The sequence below is a fragment of the Schistocerca nitens genome, chromosome 2 (assembly GCF_023898315.1).
Source record: "Schistocerca nitens isolate TAMUIC-IGC-003100 chromosome 2, iqSchNite1.1, whole genome shotgun sequence".
Taxonomy (NCBI): domain Eukaryota; kingdom Metazoa; phylum Arthropoda; class Insecta; order Orthoptera; family Acrididae; genus Schistocerca; species Schistocerca nitens.
The window spans coordinates 877410255-877426050 of record NC_064615.1 but is presented as its reverse complement, the minus strand read 5'-3'; the positions used below and the strand labels follow the sequence as shown (position 1 = coordinate 877426050).

The 15796-nt window shown below is 46.4% G+C and overlaps 1 protein-coding gene across 1 annotated transcript in view; it reads right to left on the bottom strand.

Moving 5' to 3' along the window:
- LOC126235407 (probable glutamate receptor) overlaps nt 1-15505 on the bottom strand; it is a 120007-nt gene extending 104502 nt beyond the window's left edge. Inside the window, exons 1-2 of the mRNA XM_049944129.1 lie at nt 15403-15505; nt 13186-13480 (exon numbers count right to left, since the gene is read on the bottom strand). Coding sequence (XP_049800086.1) covers nt 13186-13480; nt 15403-15505 — 398 coding nt within the window. The remainder of the gene's footprint in view (nt 1-13185; nt 13481-15402) is intronic.
- Nucleotides 15506-15796: the final 291 nt, after the last annotated feature.

Below are 15796 nucleotides of genomic sequence, written 5' to 3'. Positions count from 1 at the left end.
GTGGGTGGATGGGTGGGTGGGTGAGTGTTTGGCCCGTCCGACCGATTAGCCTTCTAGTTTGCGATAAATAACGCACAACGATATCTCCAATGCTGAGATGACAAGATCTTTATTCATTCGTTCGGCAATTAATACAGGACGTCTTTTAGAGGCAGTGTACGTCAAGGCAATACTCGCACGAAAACGAATAAGTGACTTGTTGCCTGGTTACTCAAGGACTAAATATAAAAAAGGTATTTAAGAACTAATATGGAGAAAACAAGAACATGCAAAAAAACTAAATACTAAGAATAAACGGCACGGAGTAACAGACACAACACAGCGCTCTTGGCGCCGGCGCGAAACTAATTTATCCGCGCGACATAAAATACTTGCAATGCGACACGCGGGTGATGCATTCGTGAACCGAATTGCACTGAACTGCTCTGCGCTGCAATGCTAATGTAGTCGCTTCAACAGCCCACTCGGCGGGAGTGGAACGCCGTGCAGGTAGCGCGCCGGAAGTGGACGTGCCGACCAGACCTCGTGGTGCACTGGTCCCCTGCAGCTGACGTCCTGGTCGGTGGTGGTACCGGAGCTGCTGTTGCCGGGTCAAGTTGTGGGCCAAGCTGTGTTCGCCGACTCTCAGGGGGGTGACTCGACTCGTTGAAGATGTAGGCTGGTTTGGCCCTGTCAATTGTAACAGTGGCTCGTTTTCCATTCACAAGAATATTCTGGCTGCGACCTCTCCTACTGATGGTTCGATGTGGCCCGGTGTAAGGTGCATGGAGGGGCGGTTTGACGCCATCAGTTCGTAACATAACGCGACTGCACGTCCTGGTGTACAAGGTTCTGTGTACAAAGGTGGCAACAGTTCAGTGCCTAGACGACTGCGGAGGCCGGGATTTCCTGGCATAATCACGAAGGCGACAGACGAAGTTAGACGGGTCTATACAAGGCTGTGGAGTCACGTCTACAAATTCGCCAGGCAGTCATAACGGCTCTCCGTACATTAGTTCTGCAGAGTATAACGTCCCAGTCTGGCTAACTAGCGGTAGAACTGTATATATTGACGTTACATAAAAAATCTATTTCGGCTGCGCTGAAATCCCACCGAGTGCGTGTTATTTGTCTCGATCAGGTCAAGCAATTACCTGCTCCCCGGCGTATTTAAACACAGCTACACGTAGGGATACATCAGTTCCTATTCTGGTAATAATTATGGCTTCAGTACATACACAACATCAATATCTCCACTAATTTTTTTCAGTTTACTAGAGCCTAATAGTTAGTAACAGAATGGTTCAAATGGCTCTGAGTACTATGGGACTCAACATCTTAGGTCATAAGTCCCCTAGAACTTAGAACTACTTAAACCTAACTAACCTAAGGACATCACACACACCCATGCCCGAGGCAGGATTCGAACCCGCGGTTCCGGACTGCAGCGCCAGAACCGCTAGACCACCGCGGCCGGCAACAGAGTGGTAATTTGTTAATGCGGCAAAGAGTACTTATGCACGCCGCGTTCCTTGGACCATTAATGTCGTCGCACAGATAATTATTTCTTGAGTACACAATACTGAATGGACTGAAAGAAGTTATTAACGCAGTAATAACACTGAATGCTGGTTTATTGCACTCTCTGCACATCCTAACATTGCCGTAAGGAAGTAGCTTTTCCTATCTGGGTGGAATTAATAACGTATACTTCAGTCCAACATATTATGCAAGTTCCTGAGTCCATTAACTGATTTTACGAAAGTTAATTCTTTTCTCACAGTTCAGTCAAAGTTTAGTCTCTATATCGGTCCATCATTAATAGTTTCTAACTTTGGGTAATGTCCAGTTCTTTATTGAAAATATTCAATTTAAGACAATTTCGAATCTTTCACTATCTGGATTGTACGTGATATCCTATTTGAAGTTTCTGACTTACTTCTTACAAGTTCAGTGCGTCGTAGTAGATCGCAAACCTTTAGCGTTCAAAAAACAATCTCGTCGCGCTCACGTATACGAGCACACGCTGACGTACGACTTGCTCCGGCAAACTCTCGTAACACAGTAACAATGCATGGCTCTTTCTTAGGTATTACACACTATTCTCAAAGAGTACTCATAAGGAGTAATCTTTGAGATCGTTCATCGTACTCCGTGATTTTTAATTACGGTACTTTGCGATCTACTATGTTTTTATTTTGAAACTAATGGGATTCTATCTTCTTTTTTTTCTTTCTTTTTCAAAACACTAAGCTACTTGGTACTGAACTTCTTTTCTAACTACGAGCTACTATTCAAGCAACATTATTCCAAGAGGGACTTTGTTTTTTCTCTTTTTTTTCATTTATGAAATTTGGAACTTGATTTTTGGGACTTTTGAGCTTTGGGGTACTATTTTTATATTCTTCATTTTTCGTCCAAAGGAAGCGGCATTACAAGAGGAACTGTCTAGATCTTCTTTGTATGAGTTTCGTAAGCCAAGCAGGACCGTCGGGTGAGCTTCTGTCCACCCGGCATCGTCGTATATCAGGGCTGCTTTCAAAAGTGTGGTGCCAACGCTCTACTATGCGGTTACTGGCCGGGTGGTAGCTGGTTGTGTTGTGGTGGCTCATCCCACACAAAGCTGTTAGCTTCGCGAACAAATCAGAGTCAAATTGTTTTCCTTTCCATATCCAGTATAAGTTTAGGATAATTAGCGGGTGAATTTATGCAAACAGAAGAAGAAAATTTCATGTTAAACTATTGTTACGATGGCCCATATACATCATTCTGAAATTTGTTATTCAAGGCGTCATCAACGATTTGCAAGAGAATCGTGTTTGAATACAAAAAACATTCTTCCCTTACCGTTAGATTGGAGGTTATAAAGAGCAAATCTTTGTTCGGGACAATGACTAGCGGCATTCCTGCACAACTGTGAACAAACGTTTCTTGGAATGTATTGTGCAGGACTCTCGTCTGGTGATGCTTTGCCAGTTGTCTGAGAAGTCCCGTTAGGATCCTTGATATTCCCAGCATTTCTGGAAAATATTAAAAACCCATCATTGTCTACTGAAATATTTTGACATCAAGAAATTTTCAGAAATCAAATCTAATAACTATCATATGTTAGTAATTTGAAAACCAGAAATCAATTAGATACATGAGAAAGCTTATGTTAGTAATATGAAGGTTTTCCACTTACGCAGCAGTTCCTGCACCAAAAGTAACATCATCATGTCTAACTAGTGTACTTGGATTAGTAGCTTGTCCTCCTGTGGCTGAGCACAACTGTCTGTCACGTCATTTCGTGTCTGGGGAGCCAATCAAATGTGGTCTTGCTAAAGCGAACATTGCTCTACTTACATAAAGTTACTTTCCTGAGCAACGGATTTGAAGGAAGTTCCCACAGCGTAAGGCCCACTAATTTAATGGCCATCTTAATACTTTTTGTTGTGATCGATCTATTCATTTCTTCTTTTACAACATGAGAGCGTTGATGCGTGTGGCATACATGTAGTATAACACGTTCCGCAAATAGCATGTGATTCTAAGTAAAGTGTAGCTGCTCACAAAGATGGAACGTGGGCTGTAATTATCGTATGTTAGCAGAAGTCCAGTATGGCCTTCATTACGGTACGGCAGTGAAAAATGGTAGACGTAATGCAACAATGCGGAACCGCTTTACGCTGGAAAAAATTAGTTCTAGTCGCAAATCTGGCCCTGTGAATACTAGAAAGACATATAGAAATGTGTCCGTATGTGATGGATTAGGAATGAGATGTGGGCAAGAAAGGTCAAGCAAGTGAAAAAGGCATAACGTAGATTTTTATTTGTAACCGCCGCGTACACAGTTTGTTCATTAGGAGCACCGGAGACGTCAACGAGACGCTGCATCCGTAAAACGATGTGATCAACAGTTTCTCACAGCAGTTACGGTGGAATCTGAATAATGTGTTCCTTTATACTGGCCTTCAGATCAAGTAGAGCTGAACGTATATCTGGTAAACGCGTCCTTTTAAATATCTACAGAGCCAAAGGTAACATGGATTTAAGCCATATGATCTTGTCAAAATGTTCAAATATCTGTGAATTCCTAAGGGACCAAACTGCTGAGTTCATAGGTCCCTACACTTATACACTACTTACACTAACTTATGCTAAGAACAACACACACACCCCTGTCCGACGGAGGACTCTAACCTCCGGCGGGAGAGGCCGCGCATTCCGCCACATGGCGCCTCAGACCACGCGGCCACTCCTCGTGGCTGTGATCTCGTAGGCCATGAATCTGGAAAACTTCTGGAGACAAGTTCGTGGAAGGTTGCGTTAGCAAATCACTGCTCGAGCAACATGAGGTGTTGCCCCATCTTGCATGAAAACAATGGTTTCTAAACAGTTGGCACTCTTCCAAAGCAGGAGTCACATCCTGTGCCAGGAGGTACCGATAACGTGCATACGTCACGGTACACCTTCAACAAAGGAGAAAACCGAGAATAAAGATGCTTCTGAATCCACACCACACAGTCACATACGGCGACTGCAATGCCTCTTCACCCACAACACGCGTTTTAATTTTTTTTTTTTTTTTTTTTTTTTTTTTTTTTTTTTTTTTTTTTTTTTGTCATCAGTCTACTGACTGGTTTGATGCGGCCCGCCACAAAATTCCTTTCCTGTGCTAACCTCTTCATCTCAGAGTAGCACTTGCAACCTACGTCCTCAATTATTTGCTTGACGTATTCCAATCTCTGTCTTCCTCTACATTTTTTGCCCTCTACAGCTCCCTCTAATACCATGGAAGTCATTTCCTCATGTCTTAGCAGATGTCCTATCATCCTGTCCCTTCTCCTTATCAGTGTTTTCCACATATTCCTTTCCTCTCCGATTCTGCGTAGAACCTCCTCATTCCTTACCTTATCAGTCCACCTAATTTTCAACATTCGTCTATAGCACCACATCTCAAATGCTTCGATTCTCTTCTGTTCCGGTTTTGCCACAGTCCATGTTTCACTACCATACAATGCTGTACTCCAGACGTACATCCTCAGAAATTTCTTCCTCAAATTAAGGCCGGTATTTGGTATTAGTAGACTTCTCTTGGCCAGAAATGCCTTTTTTGCCGTAGCGAGTCTGCTTTTGATGTCCTCCCTGCTCCGTCCGTCATTGGTTATTTTACTGCCTAGGTAGCAGAATTCCTTAACTTCATTGACTTCGTGACCATCAATCCTGATGTTAAGTTTCTCGCTGTCTCATTTCTACTACTTCTCATTACCTTCGTCTTTCTCCGATTTACTCTCTAACCATACCGTGTACTCATTAGACTGTTCATTTCGCTCAACAGATCATTTAATTCTTCTTCACTTTCACTCAGGATAGCAATGTCATCAGCAAATCGTATCATTGATATCCTTTCACCTTGTATTTTTATTCCAATCCTGAACCTTTCTTTTATTTCCATCATTGCTTCCTCGATGTACAGATTGAAGAGTAGGGGCGAAAGGCTACAGCCTTGTCTTACACCCTTCTTAATACGAGCACTTCGTTCTTGATCGTCCACTCTTATTATTCCCTATTGGTTGCTGTAAATATTGTATATGACCCGTCCCTCCCTATAGCTTACCCCTACTTTTTTTCAGAATCTCGAACAGCTTGCACCATTTTATATTGTCGGACGCTTTTTCCAGGTCGACGAATCCTACGAAAGTGTCTTGATTTTTCTTTAGCCTTGCTTCCATTATTAGCCGTAACGTCAGAACTGCCTCTCTCGTCCCTTTACTTTTCCTAAAGCCAAACTGATCGTCACCTAGCGCATTCTCAATTTTATTTTCCATTCTTCTGTATATTATTCTTGTAAGCAGCTTCGATGCATGAGCTGTTAAGCTGATTGTGCGATAACTCTCGCACTTGTCAGCTCTTGCCGTCTTCGGAATTGTGTGGATGATGCTTTTCCGAAAGTCAGATGGTATGTCGCCAGACTCATATATTCTACACACCAACGTGAATAGTCGTTTAGTTGCCACTTCCCCCAATGATTTTAGAAATTCTGATGGAATTTTATCCATCCCTTCTGCCTTATTTGACCGTAAGTCCTCCAAAGCTCTTTTAAATTCCGATTCTAATACTGGATCCCCTATCTCTTCTAAATCGACTCATGTTTCTTCTTCTATCACATCAGACAAATCTTCACCCTCATAGGGGCTTTCAATGTATTCTTTCAACCTATCTGCTCTCTCCTCTACATTTAACAGTGGAATTCCCGTTGCACTCTTAATGTTACCACCATTGCTTTTAATGTCACCAAATGTTGTTTTGAATTTCCTGTATGCTGAGTCTGTCCTTCCGACAATCATCTCTTTTTCGATGTCTTCACATTTTTCCTGCAGCCATTTCGTCTTAGCTTCCCTGCACCTCCTATTTATTTCATTCCTCAGCAACTTGTATTTCTGTATTCTTGATTTTCCCGGAACATGTTTGTACTTCCTCCTTTCATCAATCAACTGAAGTATTTCTTCTGTTACCCATGGTTTCTTCGCAGCTACCTTCTTTGTACCTATGTTTTCCTTCCCAACTTCTGTGATGGCCCTTTTTAGAGATGTCCATTCCTCTTCAGCTGTACGGCCTACTGCGCTATTCCTTATTGCTGTATCTATAGCGTTAGAGAACTTCAAACGTATCTCGTCATTCCTTAGTACTTCCGTATCCCACTTCTTTGCGTATTGATTCTTCCTGACTAATGTCTTGAACTTCAGCCTACTCTTCATCACTACTATATTGTCATCTGAGTCTATATCTGCTCCTGGCTACGCCTTACAATCCAGTATCTGATTTCGGAATCTCTGTCTGACCATGATGTAATCTAATTGAAATCTTCCGGTATCTCCCGGCCTTTTCCAAGTATACCTCCTCCTCTTGTGATTCTTGAACAGGGTATTCGCTATTACTAGCTGAAACTTGTTACAGAACTCAATTAGTCTTTCTCCTCTTTCATTCCTCGTCCCAAGCCCATATTCTCCTGTAACCTTTTCTTCTACTCCTTCCCCTACAACTGCATTCCAGTCGCCCATGACTATTAGATTTTCGTCCCCCTTTACATACTGCATTACCCTTTCAATATCCTCATACACTTTCTCTATCTGTTCATCTTCAGCTTGCGACGTCGGTATGTATACCTGAACTATCGTTGTCGGTGTTGGTCTCCTGTCGATTCTGATTAGAACAACCCGGTCACTGAACTGTTCACAGTAACACACCCTCCCCCTACCTTCCTATTCATAACGAATCCTACACCTGTTACACCATTTTCTGCTGCTGCTGATATTACCCGATACTCATCTGACCAGAAATCCTTGTCTTCCTTCCACTTCACTTCACTGACCCCTACTATATCTAGATTGAGCCTATGCATTTCCCTTTTCAGATTTTCTAGTTTCTCTACCACGTTCAAGCTTCTGACATTCCACGCCCCGACTCGTAGAACGTTATCCTTTCGTAGATTATTCAATCTTTTTCTCATGGTAACCTCCCCCTTGGCAGTCCCCTCCCGGAGATCCGAATGGGGGACTATTCCGGAATCTTTTGCCAATGGAGAGATCATCATGACACTTCTTCAATTACAGGCCACATGTCCTGTGGATACACGTTACGTGTCTTTAATGCAGTGGTTTCCATTGCCTTCTGCATCCTCATGTCGTTGATCATTGCAGATTCTTCCGTCTTTAGGGGCCATGTCCCACCCCTAGGACAAGAGAGTGCCCTGAACCTCTATCCGCTCCTCCGCCCTCTTTGACAAGGCCGTAGGCAGAATGAGGCTGCCTTCTTATGCCGGAAGTCTTCGGCCGCCAATGCTGATCATTTATCAAAATGTAGGCAGTGGTGGGGATCGAACCCGGGACCGAGGACGTTTTGATTATGGATCAAAGACGCAACCCCTAGACCACGGCGTTTCAATAGTACCCAAAATTCAACAGTTCTGTGTATTCACTGCACTCTGCAGTGTAAAATATGCCTCGTCACTCCACAGAATATTGCACGGCCATATGTCATCAACATCGATCCGTCCCAGAAACTGAAGAGCAAATACAGAATGTTGCTGTGGATGACGAGGTTTCGGTTGCCGCACCGTCTGGATCTTGTGCAAAATAGATCGCAAAACTTTCAGTACTGTTCACCGTGAGATGTACAAATTTCGTGACGCTGCACGAGCACTAACACTACCCGCGGCACGTGCTGAATGATCAGTTTCAGCAACAGCAACCTCGTCAATAACTTCCACCGTAATAGGACGCCTTCCTCTTCCAGATATCTCACTATGCTCACACGTGTTTTAGAATTTCATTATCATCTTCTTTAAAAGTCTTAATGACATCGGGCCTCTCCTTAGAACTTTCAGTTGGCGATACTCTCGCAATGCAGCGTTGTAATCGCTGCCGTTCACATAATACTGTATCACTAACAGGGCAGCGTCTCTCTTCCCGTTAGCCATACTGTTTACTCACGTTATGGCTTGCCAAATGGCAGCGTGCGTGTCATACCGCTATAAAAACGGTGTACAACATAATATTTGCACTTGGTACCCAACATTTGAACTAATTGTTTCTCATCGTGAGCCGTGGCTGGCTCATGTTATGCGTTGGGTTAAACCTCGGTGGCTATTCTGTATTTAGTCTCCCGCGGTTATCGCGATTATGCCGTTATCCTCTCTCTCCACGAGTGGCAGCAGAGCTGTGTATCGATATTCGCACCTTGTACTATCTTTGGCCTGGCGCTTATACACTCCTGGAAATGGAAAAAAGAACACATTGACACCGGTGTGTCAGACCCACCATACTTGCTCCGGACACTGCGAGAGGGCTGTACAAGCAATGATCACACGCACGGCACAGCGGACACACCAGGAACCGCGGTGTTGGCCGTCGAATGGCGCGAGCTGCGCAGCATTTGTGCACCGCCGCCGTCAGTGTCAGCCAGTTTGCCGTGGCATACGGAGCTCCATCGCAGTCTTTAACACTGGTAGCATGCCGCGACAGCGTGGACGTGAACCGTATGTGCAGTTGACGGACTTTGAGCGAGGGCGTATAGTGGGCATGCGGGAGGCCGGGTGGACGTACCGCCGAATTGCTCAACACGTGGGGCGTGAGGTCTCCACAGTACATCGATGTTGTCGCCAGTGGTCGGCGGAAGGTGCACGTGCCCGTCGACCTGGGACCGGACCGTAGCGACGCACGGATGCACGCCAAGACCGTAGGATCCTACGCAGTGCCGTTGGGGACCGCACCGCCACTTCCCAGCAAATTAGGGACACTGTTGCTCCTGGGGTATCGGCGAGGACCATTCGCAACCGTCTCCATGAAGCTGGGCTACTGTCCCGCACACCGTTAGGCCGTCTTCCGCTCACGCCCCAACATCGTGCAGCCCGCCTCCAGTGGTGTCGCGACAGGCGTGAATGGAGGGACGAATGGAGACGTGTCGTCTTCAGCGATGAGAGTCGCTTCTGCCTTGGTGCCAATGATGGTCGTATGCGTGTTTGGCGCCGTGCAGGTGAGCGCCACAATCAGGACTGCATTCGACCGAGGCACACAGGGCCAACACCCGGCATCATGGTGTGGGGAGCGATCTCCTACACTGGCCGTACACCACTGGTGATCGTCGAGGGGACACTGAATAGTGCACGGTACATCCAAACCGTCATCGAACCCATCGTTCTACCATTCCTAGACCGGCAAGGGAACTTGCTGTTCCAACAGGACAATGCACGTCCGCATGTATCCCGTGCCACCCAACGTGCTCTAGAAGGTGTAAGTCAACTACCCTGGCCAGCAAGATCTCCGGATCTGTCCCCCATTGAGCATGTTTGGGACTGGATGAAATGTCGTCTCACGCGGTCTGCACGTCCAGCACGAACGCTGGTCCAACTGAGGCGCCAGGTGGAAATGGCATGGCAAGCCGTTCCACAGGACTACATCCAGCATCTCTACGATCGTCTCCCTGGGAGAATAGCAGCCTGCATTGCTGCGAAAGGTGGATATACACTGTACTAGTGCCGACATTGTGCATGCTCTGTTGCCTGTGTCTATGTGCCTGTGGTTCTGTCAGTGTGATCATGTGATGTATCTGACCCCAGGAATGTGTCAATAAAGTTTCCCCTTCCTGGGACAATGAATTCACGGTGTTCTTATTTCAATTTCCAGGAGTGTAGTTTCCGGCTGTGCTGTGTGCGAGGAGCTGGTCGGTTGGCGTGGAGCAGCGAGGAAATCTCCGCCGCGCGTAGTTTGGCTGGGCCCACTGGTGGCGTCTACGCACGGTCGGAGTGTGTGGTGCTGTTCCCACTGCTACGAGGTTCGTGGCTCACCCACCCTGACATGAATGTTGAGTTTTGACTTAATCTACCGGCAAGCCATGACTGTTCACATTGTGTCGTTTGGATTTCGTTGCCGGCTGTTGGGACATTCCCACGAACAACAATGTGTGTTTTCAAGTTGGCAAATTTTAGCCACCTTCCGGTGGAGTTTAACTGTACTTGGTTATTTTGGATTGAAATGCAGCAGCCGAATCTTCTACCTAGGGGCCGTTAACATACCGATTACCGACCCTGGCCGTTGATGTAAATTCAGGCAGTGTATTTTCCTTATCGTGTTGTTGCTGTCCAGCACATTGTGTAATTTGACAGCTCAATGTGTAATTGGTTGTGGGCACCAATACTTTCTACAGTGATCCATTGAACTCCCTGTTGCGTGCTGGTCAGGTGGAGCGGAAGTTATCTTGTCAGTGGGTCCGTTGACTGTCAGTCGGTTGGGCTGTCGTCGGATCGTAAATGGTGGGGCCGACTGCCTGTCTCACCTAAGCGAACGTTAGTGTTTGAATTCCAGGCCGGCCCTCGGAAACTTCTGAGCGCCTTTGGGTGTTCTGCCTTTTCCTATTTGTTCTTGTTGATTGCATTTGTGTGGCTTCTAGCCGATTTTTAAATTAAGTTTGTTTTACCCTTAAGGCGTAAGATTGTTTGGGTCTTCAGCCTAATTTAAAGAACTGTTTTAAGTAAGGCATTTGGCCTTCTTAAAAATTTAATTTTGTTGAGGCTTAAGTGAAGGGCCTTTGAATTAAAGTGGTCTTGCCCTTAAGGCATGAGATTGTATGGCGTATTCAGCCGGTTATTAAGTTCCAAAAATTAATGCTGTGTTTTTTTTTTAAATTTTCTTGGCTCTCGTAATGTTTGGTCACATAAATAGAGTTGTATGTTCGAGTGTAACTGACAGCCGCTCAATTTGGCCCCTTTCCACAATTTAAACTACCTGTCCTGTCCTGCGCGTTTAGCAGGGCGTCTCAGAAGGTAAATCGGTTCTGCATTAACGCAATAGCATTTCTGCCAAGTTTCGTTGTCATACAATAACAACAGCCCACACTATATATCCGTGAATAGTTGCGCTTTAGTTATAACCACCCAGCATGATAGATTTTCATCTTTGGTTTAATAAGTTTACCAGTTCTAATCGGCCGTGGAAGTCTGTATCTTACGATGGAGTGAAAAGTTTCAGCTTATCAAGCAAACATTTCTTGAGGCGGACTACGACGCTGTGAAATAATTAAATGAGAATAAGTGGGTCAGAATATGAGTCAATATTTTCGAGAACTTTCTTTCATTCTGTTCGGTACCTTCTAACATTCTGTTCTCAGTCTATTTCCTAACTTCATGATAAAACTAAAACACACTTCGTTCCTGGTTCCTCTCGGATATCCTCGACTGTTACAGTCCTTCGGGAATATCTTTCATTACTACAAAACTTTCCTGTTCTACTTGATTTTATACGTAATTCGATATAATTTAATACCTCGACATCTGTAAACCACCATGAAGTCATAGAGTATATCTCACTGTGCCACGTATCAGAGATTCTTCCTGACCCATTCGCGTATGGAGCGCAGGAAGAATTACTGCTTAAATACCTCTGTGCGCGATGTAACCATTCTCACATTGTTTTTGCAGTCCCAACAGGAGTGATACGTAGATGGCTGTGTTGTATTCTTAAGCTGCTCAGTTGATAATGGTCCAAGAATCTCTGTAAGTAGCTTTCCGCTGAACGTTGAGATCTCTCTTCAGTTCAGTTTTTTCAGAATTTCCGTCATTCTATTCCGCAAGGCCAACAAGCGTGTGACAGTTCGTGCTGGCATCCTTCATAAATTGTCAATATCCTCTTTGAAAATTGAAGTGTTCCGGTTTGTGGCACTTTGACAGTAATACAGTGATTACGCTTCCAAATCAGTTTATTGACACAATCAGTTTATGTCCACAACGTAAGTTCTGTGACCCGTTAGCAGTGCAGAGCAAATAAGAAAAGTCCTTCTTGAAAATAAATGAATAACTTCTTTGACAACTTAAAGTTCTTGGGGAACAGTATAAGTAACTCTTTGCGTGAGACTATCTTCTGAAAAGCTCTCCTGCAAACGAAAACGATTATCTTCTTAGACATGCACGGTAGGCAGAAAATTAAAGTCCCATCTGACGAGCAGTACAAGGAGTTCCAGCATCAGAGTCCACGGCCGGAGCAACAGGTCGCGATGCGCAGTGATCCCGGGTGGCAAGAACGACGCAGAGTCCGGGTGGCGTGGTGCTGGCGATCTCTGCTTCTGCTGACGGAGACAGAACTGCCTGTTGCGGGTGGGGAGGCTGTTCAGAGGTCGTTCAGTGGAGTACCAGCAGTCCTGGCTGCTATGCCTTCCCTATTGTTCCTTTGGTAACTGGTGAGTTTCTTCTCTTATCGTTGTTGTCAGCTGGGGTTAGCCCTGTTCAGGATTTTAGCTTCTGTGCTGACGGAGGCAGTCGGCTGATGTAGGCCTCGGGAGGCCCAGGCTTTAGTACTCCGGGCGCGGACGGTGCTGGGAGAGACTTAGGCCGCTGTCCGCGTTGCAGTCGGCGCGGCCGCGGTTGTCAGCACGGTCTCAGATACTCCCTGCAAGTGCCTAGCCAGGTGTGACACCTGCTTGAGTACTGCAGAAAGTGACTCAACGATTGCAACCAGGTCGCTGTTGTTCGCAGAGGACGCTTCACGACTCATAGATGCAATTGGTGAGCTGGTAGCAATCGGAATGTTGCCACTCCTTCCGCTTTCCGTCCTGTTGTCTTCGTCTGCTCTGCATGCCTTCCCTCTTGGTGTGTCGGCACGTTGACCTTATGATGTACCCTCCGGACAGGTTTCGCGGCATGGATGCAGCCTTCTTCTGTTGTTACCTGCTGACTGGCCACGGGTGTCGTTCTCGCTGGCCGGCGTCGTCTTCACATGGGCCTGCCTCGCCGTTGCCTGCGCGCCACGCCGCGGACGGCAGCCGGAGCGGTCGGCCGTCTGCTTGGGCGGCGCCTTGTCGCGATGGATTGCTACGGCGGCTATTATAACTTCACAGCCTAGGCAGCTCACCACGTGCGGACCGCCGCAGTTTCCGCACTTGGGTGTACGCTTCTTTGGATACCGGCAGTGCCCGCTGGCTTGATTCTCGGCGCATTCCTCGCATACCTCAGGAAACGAGCAGTGGCGAGCTACATGCCCCACCTTTTGGCAGTGGAAACATTGCACCATCCCCTTCCTCTCCTTCACGCTTTCACGGCAGCTTTCGTGTTGGCCTCGCGCTCGGGATACCAATCCGATTCTACACAGAGAACGCGAAATAACTTGCCCCCCTTCTAACAGCCGTGTACCGCAAGTCTCTGGAGGAACGGAAGGTTCCAAATGATTGGAAAAGAGCACAGGTAGTTCCAGTTTTCAAGAAGGGTCGTCGAGCAGATGCGCAAAACTATAAGCCTATATCTCTGACATCGATCTGTTGTAGAATTTCACAACATGTTTTTTGCTCGCGTATCATGTCATTTCTGGAAACCCAGAATCTACTCTTTAGGAATCAACATGGATTCCGGAAACAGCGATCTTGTGAGACCAAACTCGCTTTATTTGTTCCTGAGACCCAGAAAATATCAGATGCAGGCTTCCAGGTAGATGACATTTTCCTTGTCTTCTGGAAGGTGTTCGAAACAGTTCCACACTGTCGCCTGATAAACAAAGTAAGAGCCTACGGAATATCAGACTAGCTGTGTGGCTGGATTGAAGAGTTTTTAGCAAACAAAACACAGCATGTTGTTCTCAGTGGAGAGACGTCTACAGACGTTAAAGTAACCTCTGGCGTGCCACAGGGGAGTGTTATGGGACCATTGCTTTTCACAATATACATAAATGACCTAGTAGACAGTGTCGGACGTTCCATGCGGCTTTTCGCGGAAGATGCTGTAGTATACACAGAAGTTGGAGCATTAGAAAATTGCAGCGAAATGCAGGAAGATCTGCAGTGGATAGGCACTTGGTGCAGGGAGTGGCAACTGAACCTTAACATAGACAAATGTAATGTATTGAGAATACATAGAAAGAAGGATCCTTTATTGTATGATTATATGATAGCGGAACAAACACTGGTAGCAGTTACTTCTGTAAAATATCTGGGATTATACTTACGGAACGATTTGAAGTGGAATGATCATATAATATTAATTATTGGTAAGGCGGGTGCCAGGTTGAGATTCATTGGGAGAGTCCTTAGAAAATATAGTCCATCAACAAAGGAGGTGGCTTACAAAACACTCGTTCGACCTATACCTGATTATTGCTCATCAGTGTGGGATCCGTACCGGGTCGGGTTGACAGAGGGGATAGGGAAGATCCAAAGAAGAGCGGCGCGTTTCGTCACAGGGTTATTTGGTAACCGTGATAGCGTTACGGAGATGTTTAGCAAACTCAAGTGGCAGACTCTGCAAGAGAGACGGTCTGCATCGCGGTGTAGCTTGCTGTCCAGGTTTCGAGAGAGTGCGTTTCTGGATGAGGTATCGAATATATTGCTTCCCCCTACTTTTACCTCCCGAGGAGATCACAAATGTAAAATTAGAAAGATTCGATCGCGCACGGAGGCTTTCCGGCAGTCGTTCTTCCCGCGAACCACACGCGACTGGAACAGGAAAGGGAGGTAATGGCAGTGGCACACAGAGTGCCATCCGCCGCACACAGTTGGGTGGCTTATGGAGTATAAATGTAGATGTAGAGCCGGAAGAGTTGTCTGTTCTCAGGCGTGTGAGCGGTGATGGCCAACAGCGATGTCGCCTCCTTCTGTGTGACACGTTGGGCACGCCAAATTTAATGTCAGTCAGCATCTTCTTCAGAAATTCAGGACCATCCGCCTTGGGGAAGCCCTTGAATACGATCTTCAGAAATTTCTCCGGGTGTGAGGCGTTTGAGTACCAGTGGATCACCCGTACTGATGCATCGGCCGTCACAGTCAGGTAGTCCGGTGAGGTCGCATGAGGTTTTCTTCTACTTCCCACACTATGTAGTCAGCGGTAGTCCATTTAGTGAGGAGCTGCAGGAATCCTCGGTAGTCCTCCTCCACTAGTAAGACAATGGGAGAAGTCTTCTCTCTGACCGGCCGGCTGATCTTCTTCTCGTGCAGGGCGGCCTCTATAGGCAGCGGTAGTGTTCCCATCCTTCTCTGGCGGCGGCTGCTCTGGCATCTCTTCTTCCGTCATCGCGTTAAAACCGTTAGCAGTAGATGTAGGCCGTGCGGAGGGGGTCGCAGGTGGCCTCGTCGCTCGAGACGGCGGTCCAGGCGAACCTAGCCACGCTGTTGTCTGCTAAGGTGCTCTTCTTTCACCCTGTAGTTGAGACAGTGGGCTGTCTCTTCTTCTTTGGTGTCTTCTTTTGGACGCCTATTTGCGCCGCAGCTGATCTCTCGCGCCACTCACCATCGAGACGGAACAGCACGCTGGCGGTTTTGCGGCTCTCCCACTTCGCAGCTGGACGCGCTCCCAGTGCTGCGT